The sequence below is a fragment of the Emys orbicularis genome, chromosome 9 (assembly GCF_028017835.1).
Source record: "Emys orbicularis isolate rEmyOrb1 chromosome 9, rEmyOrb1.hap1, whole genome shotgun sequence".
NCBI classification, from domain to species: Eukaryota; Metazoa; Chordata; order Testudines; family Emydidae; genus Emys; species Emys orbicularis.
Window position 1 is genome coordinate 71801426 of NC_088691.1, and position 12384 is coordinate 71813809.

At 45.8% G+C, this 12384-nt stretch overlaps 1 protein-coding gene across 7 annotated transcripts in view; it reads left to right on the top strand.

The window, feature by feature from the left end:
- AGFG1 (ArfGAP with FG repeats 1) overlaps positions 1-12384 on the top strand; it is a 75802-nt gene that overhangs the window by 9426 nt on the left and 53992 nt on the right. For all 7 annotated transcript variants that reach the window (XM_065410276.1, XM_065410277.1, XM_065410278.1 and 4 more), the window contains exon 2: positions 10896-10989. In XM_065410276.1, the coding sequence (XP_065266348.1) occupies positions 10896-10989 (94 nt within the window). The remainder of the gene's footprint in view (positions 1-10895; positions 10990-12384) is intronic.

Consider the following 12384-nt stretch of genomic DNA (forward strand, 5'->3'; position numbering starts at 1 on the left):
GCCACATCAGATGTGCTATTTGCTAAGGAGGAAAACACAGTTTTCTTTGAGCTTGGGCTACTGGGCTCTTTAGGTTGAGTATTCTGATCTTGGAACAAAATGCGTTTGCAAGGGCAACTACAAAAAGATGCACAAAAGCTGGCTCTAGAGATCTGTATTTTCAATATTTAATCTCTAATGACAACCTAACTGAATTTCTTACTGTAACTGCTGTAAAGAACTTCAATAATATGCTAGTTATATCAGGACTATAAATTATAGTATGAGGTTTTCATCATTTGGGTAATGTATGTCTGTTCAGTGCCCTTACATTTAATTTAAGGCTATAGTATAGTGGTTCTCAAAAGTTTTTACTAAGGCTACCCATCAACCACCATTTTGTCTTTGGGGACCCACCATTACCCTTGCCCTCCCCTTCTCAGCCCAGGCCTCCTGCTTGACTCTTCTCAGCCCTACCCTGTCCTGCAGCTCTAGGTGGCCGTGATCATCCGTTTCTGCAGCCCTAGGTGGTCGTGATCGCTACCAGGCTGCTGGTAAAATGAGAGTGGGATCTGGGGTGGCAGCAGCAGTGTGGAGTACGCGTCTGGAGCCAGTGAGTGGACAGTCAGCAGCCTGCTCCATCTTGCTTGTACCCTAGAGGTGCTTCCTTCACACTGCTGCCCAGATCCTGCTCCACATGCCATTCCTTGCTGTCCTGGGGAAGTGAGAGCATGGGGGGAGGAGTACTTCTGAGGCATGCGTGACCCACTTAGACCCTACCTGTGTCCCACTGGTGGATTGGAACCCACCATTTGGGAAACGGTGGTATAGCATTTTGTCAAATTACGCCACTTGCTGCATTCATGAAAGTGACTTCCCACTAGAAGAAAAACACGAATGATCGTTTCCTTGGTATGAAAGGATCTACAATCTACACTACAATCATTGCAATAAGCCAAAAATAATCATGTCTGCAATGCATGTAGAGTTGCTTCATGTAAGACATGAGTGATTCCTTGTTGAAAGCAGCATGGAATAAAATAGCTTTTAAATGACAATTAATTAATGGCAGGCCATGGCTTATGGGGATCTGGAAAATATCTGCTGCGAATGTGAGAATACAGATTGCACACAGGAGATGCTGGGGTCAGATTATTCATATAGTTTAAAATATGCTGTTCTAGCTAGTCACTTCCATCCCTGCTTGGTAGAGGTAAAAACAAGGAGTGGTGATTGCACTACAGAATCTCAAAGAACAGATATATTTAAAACACAAACATATGCCATCCTGTGGGTCTACATTGGATGTGAACAGTGAAAATTTATTCCTCCGTTCTGTCTCTCTTGCAAGCATGTTAAACACATGTTTTCTGAAATACATGTTCCGAATAATAGGAGCTGACTAGAGAAATGTAAGATGACCTTTTAAAAATTTTTTTAAAGTACAAACATTATTATACAACATTAAATGTTATAACCTATTTATCTTGTGGTAAGGGTTTCTAATAATTATTACTCCTGGGGGAATTCTGCGTGTACAAAGAAAACGTTTCCCCAACCCCCCGCAGATTTCTTTGCTTCCTGCAGAAAGTGACATGGAAGCAAAGGGAAGCTGCGTGCAGGGTAGGAGGAGAGGAGGGGGAAGTTGGGGACACCCAGAGTGTAGGGGGGGGGGCAGTGCCCCAAAACAGAGGAGAGATGGGGGGGCACACAGGGTCACATGCCACTGAGGCCCCCCCATTCCTGAGAGCACAGAGTTGTCCAGCTGTTGAAGCTTGCCACTGGGCTGTGCATCAGGATGCTGCTTCCTGGGTCCTAGTGCCAGTTGGGTTACCTCTCTATGTACAACAGTGAGTGACCGTGGTGGGGAGGGGAAGAGGCATTTGAAGAAGGAAGGAGGAGGGATGTCGGAGTGAGGGGAGGGGGATGGGGTAGGGAACAATTGAGAGAGAAAGGGGGAGGGGATGCAGAAGAGAAGGGGACAAGGAAATCTGGGTGGAGGGGAGTGGAAGCCTGCATGTGGCATTCCCCTCTGCTGCAGCTGGGGCTCCCCCGGTAAGCAGGCCCACTCAACCCCCCCCCCCCCCCACCCTGATGAGGCCCCTGTATCCAAACCCCCACCCCACTGAATCCCAGCCAGCTGCACCTGGGATCTTTCTCCCCTCCCCTTCCAATGAGACCCAACCGCCTTCACCTGGACCCCCCTGCAGAGTCCCATTGCTCCTGCACCCAGAACCCCCCAGTGAGACCCTATGTATCCACATCCCCCCACCCCCACTGAGCCACACACAGAACCCTCTTACCCCACACCTGGATTTCTCCCCCCCTCCCCCCCACTAAGCCCCTCCACACTTGGATTCTCCTGGGTTGAGCCTGCCTGCTCACACCTAGTGCACCTGGAATCGAGGGGCAGGACCGGCCCTTGTGCTGTGTCAGGATTGGGTGCAGCCTCACTGCCAAGTCCCTGTCCCGGGGGGCAGGGTGCTGCAGGGTGATCTCCCACCTCCATGTAGCCAGTGGCCTGTGCTCCCCACTGCCACACTGGAACCTACACATTTATTTATTGATAAATAAAATTTGCAGAATTTTAATATATTGTGTGCAGAATTCTTATTTTTTTGGCACAGAATTCCCTCGGGAGTAAATTATGGACTACTGTCAGCATTTGCACCAGTTTTGTTTAGTTGCAGTTCTGTGTGTAAAATTTCCTTTCAACTGTGCTGTGATTGGGTGTGCTCCTTTAAAAATCACTAGCTCAGGTGGAGGAGAGAGGTCCTAAAGATACGCAAAAATATTATGATCAGGTGGATACAGCATTGAAATCTCCTGGTAACTGGATGCATTTATAAATGAGGGTAATGCAAGTACTGAGTGTTTTAATGCTGCTTTGTATTTAACATGCTTTTTTATTAACTTTAATTCTAAGATGCATTCTCAGTTCAAAACTTGTTTTATATTTGTTTAAATCATCCATTTAACACATTTTTATAATTCCATGTTTAATATAGAATGTGCTTTTATTTAGCACTTTTTATATGAGATATCGATCAGTCTTTTCCAAACTAAGTTTTATACACTGGTGTGGAATCTCTGGGTGTATATTTAACAGTCATATCCTATCAGTAGTTTCCAAAAACTATCTTGGACTACGTCTACACTACATATGTAGAGTTGGCCTCCTACCTAGCATAAGTGCATTTAAATTCTTCTAATAAGTTTCAGCATTGAAAACTCTTCCTCCTGGGAAGTCTTCTGATCTTCATCAAGTTGGAATTAACACGTTTTTTCAGAGAGACTATCCTTTGACCAGAAGAACCAACTTGATCATATATTTGCCGGAGGTATTTATGCCAGCAATACACCATTTCTTATAGTTGAAAATCTTCTAAGCTAGAAATTTTTGTAAATTGCATCCAACTTATGAAGTACCCAGTAGGAAATGGCTTAAAGGAACTCTTCCGAATGCCAAAGCAGATTATGTGAAAGAGAGGATTGATGTTCATATTGCACAAGCTGTCTCTGGTGTCTGATGGATGTAGCAGTATTCACAATGAGGGTACCATCAACTTCATGATAAATAAAACACTAGTTGTGGAGTTATTCTGATGCACAACTGAGGATTAGCACATAGCCCAATGAATTGGTGACCAGTTGAAAAATATAATCAATGAATTGGTTCCCAGAAGGTTATTTCAGTTGACTGACAATGTGGCTAATATGAAAGCTGCTTGGGCTTCGTTGATAAATGAGTATCCAAACCCGTATGACGGATGTTCTGTCCTTACAATGTGGCTTTTCATTGGTGATGTTGAAGATATGAAAGCTCTCTGACACGACAAAAGTGAAAAGCATTGTGAAATTTTTCAGAAACACACTGAAAAATGGTACTTGTTTAATTTTAGTAAAGCATTCAGTTTTACCCATCTTGAGTAACCCATCGAGCACAACAAGGTTATCTTCTGTTAAATGTCTCAAAGAACTTCAGATATGCAAGAAGACTCTTCAGTCAGCCCTCTGTTGAAGTGGTGGGGTCATATCCCCCTTGTCTTATTGCTTGAACTGTAGCTCAGTCCATTCAGAATATGGAAAATGATAGTTCTACATTGTCTGAAGCCAAGAACAGGTTCCTGAATATTAAGAAACAGATTTTGTAAATGGACTGTTCTTTTCACAGACCACTACACAAATCTAAGAGAAAAAGATTATAGACAAAATATCATTAAAAAATCAAGTGATCATTCCTGCACATAATGCTGCCTACCCTCTTGATCCATGCTTCTAGGGCAAGCCCTTTCTGAAGATTAATGTAATTCAGCTTGTGACCTCTTAATAGCTGTTTGAAATGTTTAAAGAATTTCCAAATGAACGAACAAACAGTTCTGATGGAGGTAGCAAATTTATAAAGCAAGAAGTGGCCTGTTCAGTTGCAAAGCAATGTGGAGTGCAGTCCCAGCAGTTAAATCAAAACACCTTGCTCCTTCATTGTGATGGAAAGGGGTGTCCTCCTTGCACTCTGGCTACGGTTTCAGAAATTTTTTAACACGCCTGTGTACTGCTGCATGTGTAGAATGAAATTGGTCAGTTTGGGGAATTGTCCATTCAAAAACCAGAAATAGACTGAAGACCTTTACTGTTGGGAAGCTGGTGACTGAATCACAATTTAAGATTACAGGAAAAAATGGCATCTGAAAAGATGACTCAGTAATCACCAGAGGAAGAGGGGGATGCTGACGAATTTGATGACAAAGATGTAGATGAAGCAATTGAAGTTGGTAAAGAAAAATAGCAAAAAGCAAGATGCTTGTAGAATTGGCCTCCTACCTTGCATAAGTGCATTTCAAAATGATTGTTTTTCTTGCATAGTTGCTGTGTGTTTAGTTTAATTTTTCTTTTGTAACTTTTCAGTCTTGAAGTCCATTACATTTAAATGCTAACCTGTAAAAATAATTATTCTTTATTTTCTAAACTTCATTTCATTGTTTTTCATTGTTCTAGTTAAAATAATGCAGTTCAGTAATTTTGTTTTTGTAATTAAGCAAAAGTATCTAAGGCTAGGCCTATTGGAGGCCACCAACTCTAACGTTTTTTTTGTTACTGTTCTAATTTGTGCTTAAAATATTTGTCCGTTTTTGACGATAACTGGTCAATAATTAGTCCAAATATCTTTGGACTAGTCTTGGTTTTTTTCATGGACTGCAGGAGATTCTTGTAGCAATGGTAACCAAAATGAAGGGCAGAAATGCTAGTGTAATCACAGAAGTAGATGAGTTTGCTGTGTTAATATGGTATTTGGACATGAATAGAGCTGAAGTGACTCAAGCTCTCTGCAGGTCTACAGCTAAATGTGTACACTTGAACACATTTCCCACTTTTTCCTGTTGTAATGTGTGCCCAGCCATGCAAGCCCAAGATTCGTTCTTGCCCATGTCAGCTGGACCTCAAACATTTGGAATGGCTTGAGTGTACAATTGCATTCCCTCAGATTGGTCGTCTCAGCAAATAGTGTAAAAAGAGAGAGCAATATTTATCCCCTCTTTTTTCCCAGATACCAACTTGAATTATTTCCAACTAGGAAGTAAAGTGAGTGGGGTGTGTGTGGGTGGGTGGGTGGGTGTGTTTTGTGAAACTAGAGATCTGTAACTGGGGGCTATTGTAGGGTATAAAATGTCCTGCATCCCCAACCTTCACCTCTTCTTTTTTTTTTTTTTTTTAAAGCTTAACATGTTTTCTGATAACTTCAACTGTTTTGTAAAGACTGCCAGATCACTTTCTTGAAACAACTGAGTATATCATACTTCTGAAACTTGATGAAGCACATGAGAATGGTTTAGTACAGGGGTTCTCAAACTTCATTGCACCGTGACCCCTTCTGACAAAAAAATTACTACACAACCCCAGGAGGAGGGACCCAAGCCTGAGCCCGCCCAAGCCCCACTGCCCCAGGGTGTGTATATGGGGCTCAAAACCAAAGCCCAAGGGCTTCAGCCCCACACAGGGGGTCTGTAACCTGAGCCACAACCCACAGTTTGAGAACCCGCTGGTTTAGTATATTGGGGAAGCTATTCACTTTATGGCAACACATATTTAAATTGCTAGTTGGAAATTGATCTTCTAATCCCTAATATCATCTGAACTTAATTTGGGGCCTCTGCAGCCAAAATGTGGGATACAATGATCATTCCGGGGAGCTGTGAATATTTTACTTCAACACAATTAGGATTAGTTCTCAGAGTGGAGAAACTCCCTTAACACTGTAGATGTATTTTGAGTTCAATGTAATTGGGTATGGAATTAAACTGTAAATTGTTTATTCTCTTGGTAAGACTCACATTGATGTTTTGCAGCAAAATAAAACCAGCAGGCGTTTTGAAATGTGGATGCCTCCCAAATCCGTAGTTAAGCTCCTTAATAAATTAGGCATCTCAACCCCAAATTGCTAAAGTAAGTGAAATCTCATCCTTACAGGAGAGAGGTCTAACAGGAAAAAAAATTCTTTGGAACGTCTGATTTTTTGTGTGTGTGTGTGTGCTTTTTATCAATCATCTTTTCCAGTGTGGTCAAAGGAAATAAGATTTTTCTTTATAAGGGGAACTATTATTGAGTTTACAGTCTAATACTTAACTGGGGTTACTTGATTTAAAAAAAAAAAATGTTTAAAAGGAGCCTGTGCCAGGTTTTGTGAACACCAGTTTTAAATATCAAAAATGAATAATAAACTCTATTAGCTAACCTTTATTAGTAGAAATTGCCCCACATTGGTAAATTCTTAGGATTTTTTGCAGGCATCTCCCTTTTTATACCAAACTAATAATACTGACATATCTACATCTTGGCTAATGTTTTAAATGTTCTATTTATTTTTTCCATCTATCCCCAAAATGGGAGCGACTACAAGCACAAATATATAATATAAAACCCCCAAACCCTGAGTAACTTCCATTCCACCCAAAACCTCTCTGCCTGCCCCCTCCCCCCATCTAATGACTCCTTTAGGCAAAACAGAACTTATCCCTCAAGCTGGATTGACATCTCATAACTTAGGGTTACCATACGTCCGGTTTTTCCCGGACATGTCCGGCTTTTTGGTAATCAAACCCCCGTCCGGGGGGAATTACCAAAAAGCCGAACATGTCCGGGAGAATACCGGCCGGGCACTTCCCCTCCCGCGGCTGCTCTGCTCCTCCCCTGACTCTTCGGCTCTGTTTAAGAGCCGAGCTGCCCGAGCGCTACCGGCTTCGGGCAGCCCCCTTGCCTCCAGACCCCAGCCGCCCGCCGGGCACTTCCCCTCCCGGGCTTCAGCTGCTCTGCTCCGGCGGCGCAGGGTCCGGAGGCATGGGGGCTGCCTGAAGCCGGTAGCGCTCGGGCAGCTCGGCTCTTAAACAGAGCCGAAGAGTCAGTGGAGGAGCACAGCAGCCGGAGCCCGAGAGGGGAAGTGCCCAGCCGGGGGCGCAGGGTCCGGAGGCATGGGGGCTGCCCGAAGCCCGAGCGCTACCGGCTTCACGGTTTGCCGGGCAGCCTCCAGACCCTGCGCCCCCGGCTGGGCGCTTCCCCTCCCGGGCTCCAGCTGCGCTGGGGAAGCGCTGGCCGGGGCGCAAGGTCTGGGGGCTGCCCGGCAAACCGTGAAGCCGGTAGCGCTCGGGCAGCCCTTTTCGCGTGTCTGGGAGGGAGGAGGGGGAGTTAGGGCGGGGACTTTGGGGAAGGGGCGGAGTTGGGCGGGGAAGGGGTGGAGTTGGGGCGGGGCCAGGGGTGGGAAAGGGGTTGGGCCAGGGCCCCGTGGAGTGTCCTCTTTTTTTATTTTTTGAGTATGGTAACCCTACATAACTTGGGTCAGGTCCTTCAAGACTGTTGCATAGTTAATAAAGTTGAACAAAAGGGGCCAGAAGCCTCTAGGAGTAGCCACTCAAGGAGTACTTAGAAGTTTGTATTATGCTCCTTACCTCTGAATCACTTCCTCAATGGGGCTGGTGTCCTTTTGCAGCTGGAACTCCAACAGCAAAAACACTAAACTAATGTTAACAAAACCTTGTTTCAGGTGATCAGCTACCCTACAAACCAAAACCTCATTCAGAGCTTCACTCTGAACTATTGTTGTGCAACATCATTTTTAGATCAGTCTCTGTATTAGTGTAAATTATTGCATAGGATGCAAGAGTGCAGTGTAGCTAAAGCAAAAGGCATTTTAACACTTGCATATCCAGTGCATACATTACATTAGAAGGCTCTAGTTCAGTGGTTCCCAAACTTTAACAGCCCGCGAACCCCTTTCACTAAATTGTGAAATCTCATGAACCCCCTCCTAAAAATGTATATTTTCAGGGATTTAAGTTTAAATTTTCTCAGTGTGATGGATGCCCCAACTGCCGGGCCCGGAATCTATGAACCTCTGAAAAATATTTTTAATTGAAACTTTTTTTAACGAACATAGAAAAAGCAGAAACCAAAAATGTTTCGTAAAATGTTTTTTTGGCTTTTGTTTAAAAAAAAAAAAAAAAGGTTTCGAATAAAAATAAATTCATTTTTGGTTTTCAAAAATCAGAAAATGTTTCATGAAAACAGTTTTTGAAAATGGACCATTTTTCCGTTTCAGTTTTTTGTAAATTTTTCTTGGGGAATTATGAAAAATGTGAAAAAAATTCAAAACTGTCTGTGAAAAATGCTTGGTATTTTTCCCCCACCTCTAGTTTAGGGTGAGGTTGTGGCTGGTGGTAACAAGGAGGGCTGTGGTTCTGGCTTTAGATGAGATTTGGCAAATTCCTGGAGCTCGGGCTGGGGTTCGGGCTGCCGGCTCCCCCGCTGACGGGTGCGGGGCTCGGGCTGCTGGCCCCAATTGCCCGGCCCCGCTCTCCTTGGGGCTCAGGCTGCCAGCCCTGCGCGGAGCGCTGTGGTTCGGGCTGCCGGCTCCCCCACTGACCACCGGGACTCGGGCTAACTGCCCGGCCCCGCTCTCCCTGGGGCTGGGGCTGCCGGCTCCCCCGCTGACAGGGGAGGGCTGGGGCTGCCGACTCAAACTGCCCGCTCTCCCCAAGGCTCAGGCTGCTGGCTCCCTGGCTGACAGGGGAGGGCTCGGGCTGCTGGATCAAACTGCCCGGCCCCGCTCTCCCTGGGGCTCGGGCTGCCGGCTTCCCCGCTGACAGGGGAGGGCTGGGGCTGCTGACTCAAACTGCCTGCTCTCCCCAAGGGTTGGGCTGCCGGCCCCCCCGCTGACAGGGGAGGGGCTCGGGCTGCCGGCTCAAACTGCCCGCTCTCCACGAGGCTTGGGCTGCCGGCTCCTTGGCTGACAGGAGAGGGCTCGGGCTGCCGGCTCCCCCCCTGACAGGGAAGGGTTCGGGCTCGGGCTGCCGGCTCAAACTACCCGGCCCCGCTCTCCCTGGGGCTCGGGCTGTCTGCCCTGCAACTGGGTCCCAGCAGAGTCCTCTGGCCGCCATTAATGAAATTTTTCTTTCGAACCCCCTGAAACGTTCTGCGAACCCCACTTTGGGAACCACTGCTCTAGTTTAAATGATTGTTCCCTATTTGCAAAACCATAACTGTTTTTAAACCTGATTTCTATAATATTACTGGTAGGGTTTGTAGCACGTCTGTTATTAATTTCAAAGTAGCAGCCGTGTTAGTCTGTATCCGCAAAAAGAACAGGAGTACTTGTGGCACCTTAGAGACTAACAAATTATGCTGAAATAAATGTTAGTCTCTAAGGTGCCACAAGTACTCCTGTTCTTTTTTCTGTTACTAATGTTACCTGATGCTCCCCATTATAAGATCCTGTTTTCAATTTTTTGTAACTATGGCAGCGTTTAACTGTTTGGGCTGGAATTTTCCATATCAGGTGACTGTCTAAGGCTGATCTTTCTGAAATTTCAGCCATTTTGGAGAACAAAGTTAGGGGAAAAGTGTAATTTTATGTTAAAAATTTCTGGTGATGGTATCTTTCAGCAGCTCTAGTGCACCCATGCTTTGGTGCAAGGACTTGAAAATTGGTGGGACGGGGGTGTAGCCTTTGTCAGGAATGTGCCATTCGCTGTTTTAATGAAAATCTGCTCAAATTTGGCCAAATTATAAGCCTTTGAAAAATTGTGACTTACACATGCTCAGTATAGATTAATTCTAGCAGCTAAATTCTCAGATTCTGTTGGCACTGAGCATGTTCTAGTTTGGGGCTCAATGAGACTTTCCATTGTAGCTGTGCTGGATCTTGGTCTGGGCACCGGAATTGAAAGTAGGGTGCCTCTCTTGTGATCTCATATTTCCCCCACTGGTGCACAGGCAGTGTGAAGGAAGAAGCTGCCTGGATTTGAATGCAAAGGGGATAAGGCCAGTCATAGGGATGGAGGGTGGACTAAATCGGAGCAAAGGCAGGGTGGGCAGGGAGACTGGCAGATGGGGATAGAAACTGAAATTATATAGGCAAAATGACTGGGACTGAGGACTAGTGGTAGGGTTGGGGAGAGGTCAAAGATCTGACAAAAGAGCAAGATCTGTCAAGGAGGGGGGAGAACTGGGACTGGCTGGGCAAGGACTGGGAGAAGAAGCCGGGATGGAGGGGAAAGAGGATGGGGGCAATTCACTGAGATTGGATGAAGCGCTGAGGGAGGGAGACTTGGACTGTAGGAAAAAAGTTATGTAACAAAAACCTATCGTAATTAACAAAGAGGCAAAATTAAGGTTGTACAAGCAAACTTTTGGGGATTAACTTTGCAGGCTTAACATTCCTTTAATGTAGTTTGTGTGTAGTATATTTAATATACAGTACCATTCAGGGTTCACTAGATTGATTGGTTGTAATTTCACTGCATATCTTCCCAAGGCCAGCTCTTGAAACCATATTTTAATTTAAATTGTTGTAGCTTATTGGAAATACAGAAGAGGTATTACATTTTGATTTTTCAGAATACTGACAAACATTTGTTTTACTTCTTTAGGCGAGGTTTAAATCCACCCCACAGGGTTAAATCTATCTCCATGACCACATTCACGCAACAGGAAATAGAATTTCTGCAGAAACATGGAAATGAAGTAAGTGCTTATTTATTGTAGAATACCTAATGTTTGGTGAATGACTTAATTTGTTCCAATATTTGATTTTTAAGAATTTCTCTAGAGAACATATGAGTGCTGCAGCCCAAAAGCAGACTGAAGAATTCAATCTTCTAAATGGACATTTTTAAAAAGAGAACTTCTTTCAGTTACCATGGGAAAACATTGTGATTTTGATCAATTAATGCACTATTCACTAACCAGGAGAGACCTGGGTTCATACAGCTAGCACCTTTACCCTTCTTTTTAGGTGTCCATTTCCCCTCCCTTGGCTTGGAGAAAGTCTAGTCAGGTGCTTGAAGTATGTCAGTCTGTTATGCTGCAACTTCTATTACCTTCTGCTGTGTGTTCCTGAGAGATGCAGTACGCACCCTTATTTTCATGCCCAGTAAATTCCATCCATGGAGACTGAAGACATCACCAGTGTCTGAAGACAAAGAATCTTAAACAGAATAAATCTGTTGCATGCTCTTATATCTATAGTTCACATTACAAAAAGTCAGTAAAAACAGGTCGGTAAAATTAGTTCCTGAAGCCCTTGAGGGGAGGAAGGGTAGCAGAAAGAAAGGGGGCAGAGAACTTATTGGAGCCCACAGTGGAAGTATTACAGCGTTATGGATTAGAGCGGTGGTCACCAACTGGTCAAACGCAATCGTCTGGTCGATCCTGAAGACTCTCCTAGTTGATCGCAGTCTCCAGCTGGTGGTGCAGTGGGACTGCCACAAAGGCAGGCTCCCTGCCGCTCCTGGAAGCAGCCTGTGGCCCCGGGGGAGGGGCAGGGGTCGCCGCATGCTGCTCCTTCCTGCAGGCACTGCCCCTGCAGCTCCTATTGACCAGGAACGGCGAACTGTGGCCAATGGGAACTCCGGGGGTGGTGCCTGCAGAGGGGCAGCACGTGGAGCCACCCCCCCCCCGGGGGGGGGCACAGGGGTGCATTGGCTCCTTCCAGGAGCGGCGTGGGGCAGGGGCAGGCAGGGAGCCTGCCTTAGCCTTGCTGCGCCGCCAACTGGGAGCCACCCGGCAAAAGCCCGCACCCTGAGCCCCTCCCCAGAGCCAGCACCCCATACCCCCTCCTGCACCCTGAACCCCTTGCCCCAGTCGTGACCCCTTCCTCCCAGAGCCAGTACCCCCATCCCCCTGCCTCAAGCTCAGCCTGGAGCCCCCTTCTGCACCCCACTCTCCTGCCCCAGGCTCAGTCCAGAGCCAGCCCCCTTCCGCACTCTGAACCCCTCGGCCCAAGTCCAGAACCCGCATCCCCTCCCGAACCCCAACCCCCTGCCACACCCCCAGCCCTCGGGGAAGGGGCAGGGTAGATCTTGTGTTGCACTTAAATTCAAAAAGCGATCTTGTGCGTAAAAAGGTTGGAGACCACTG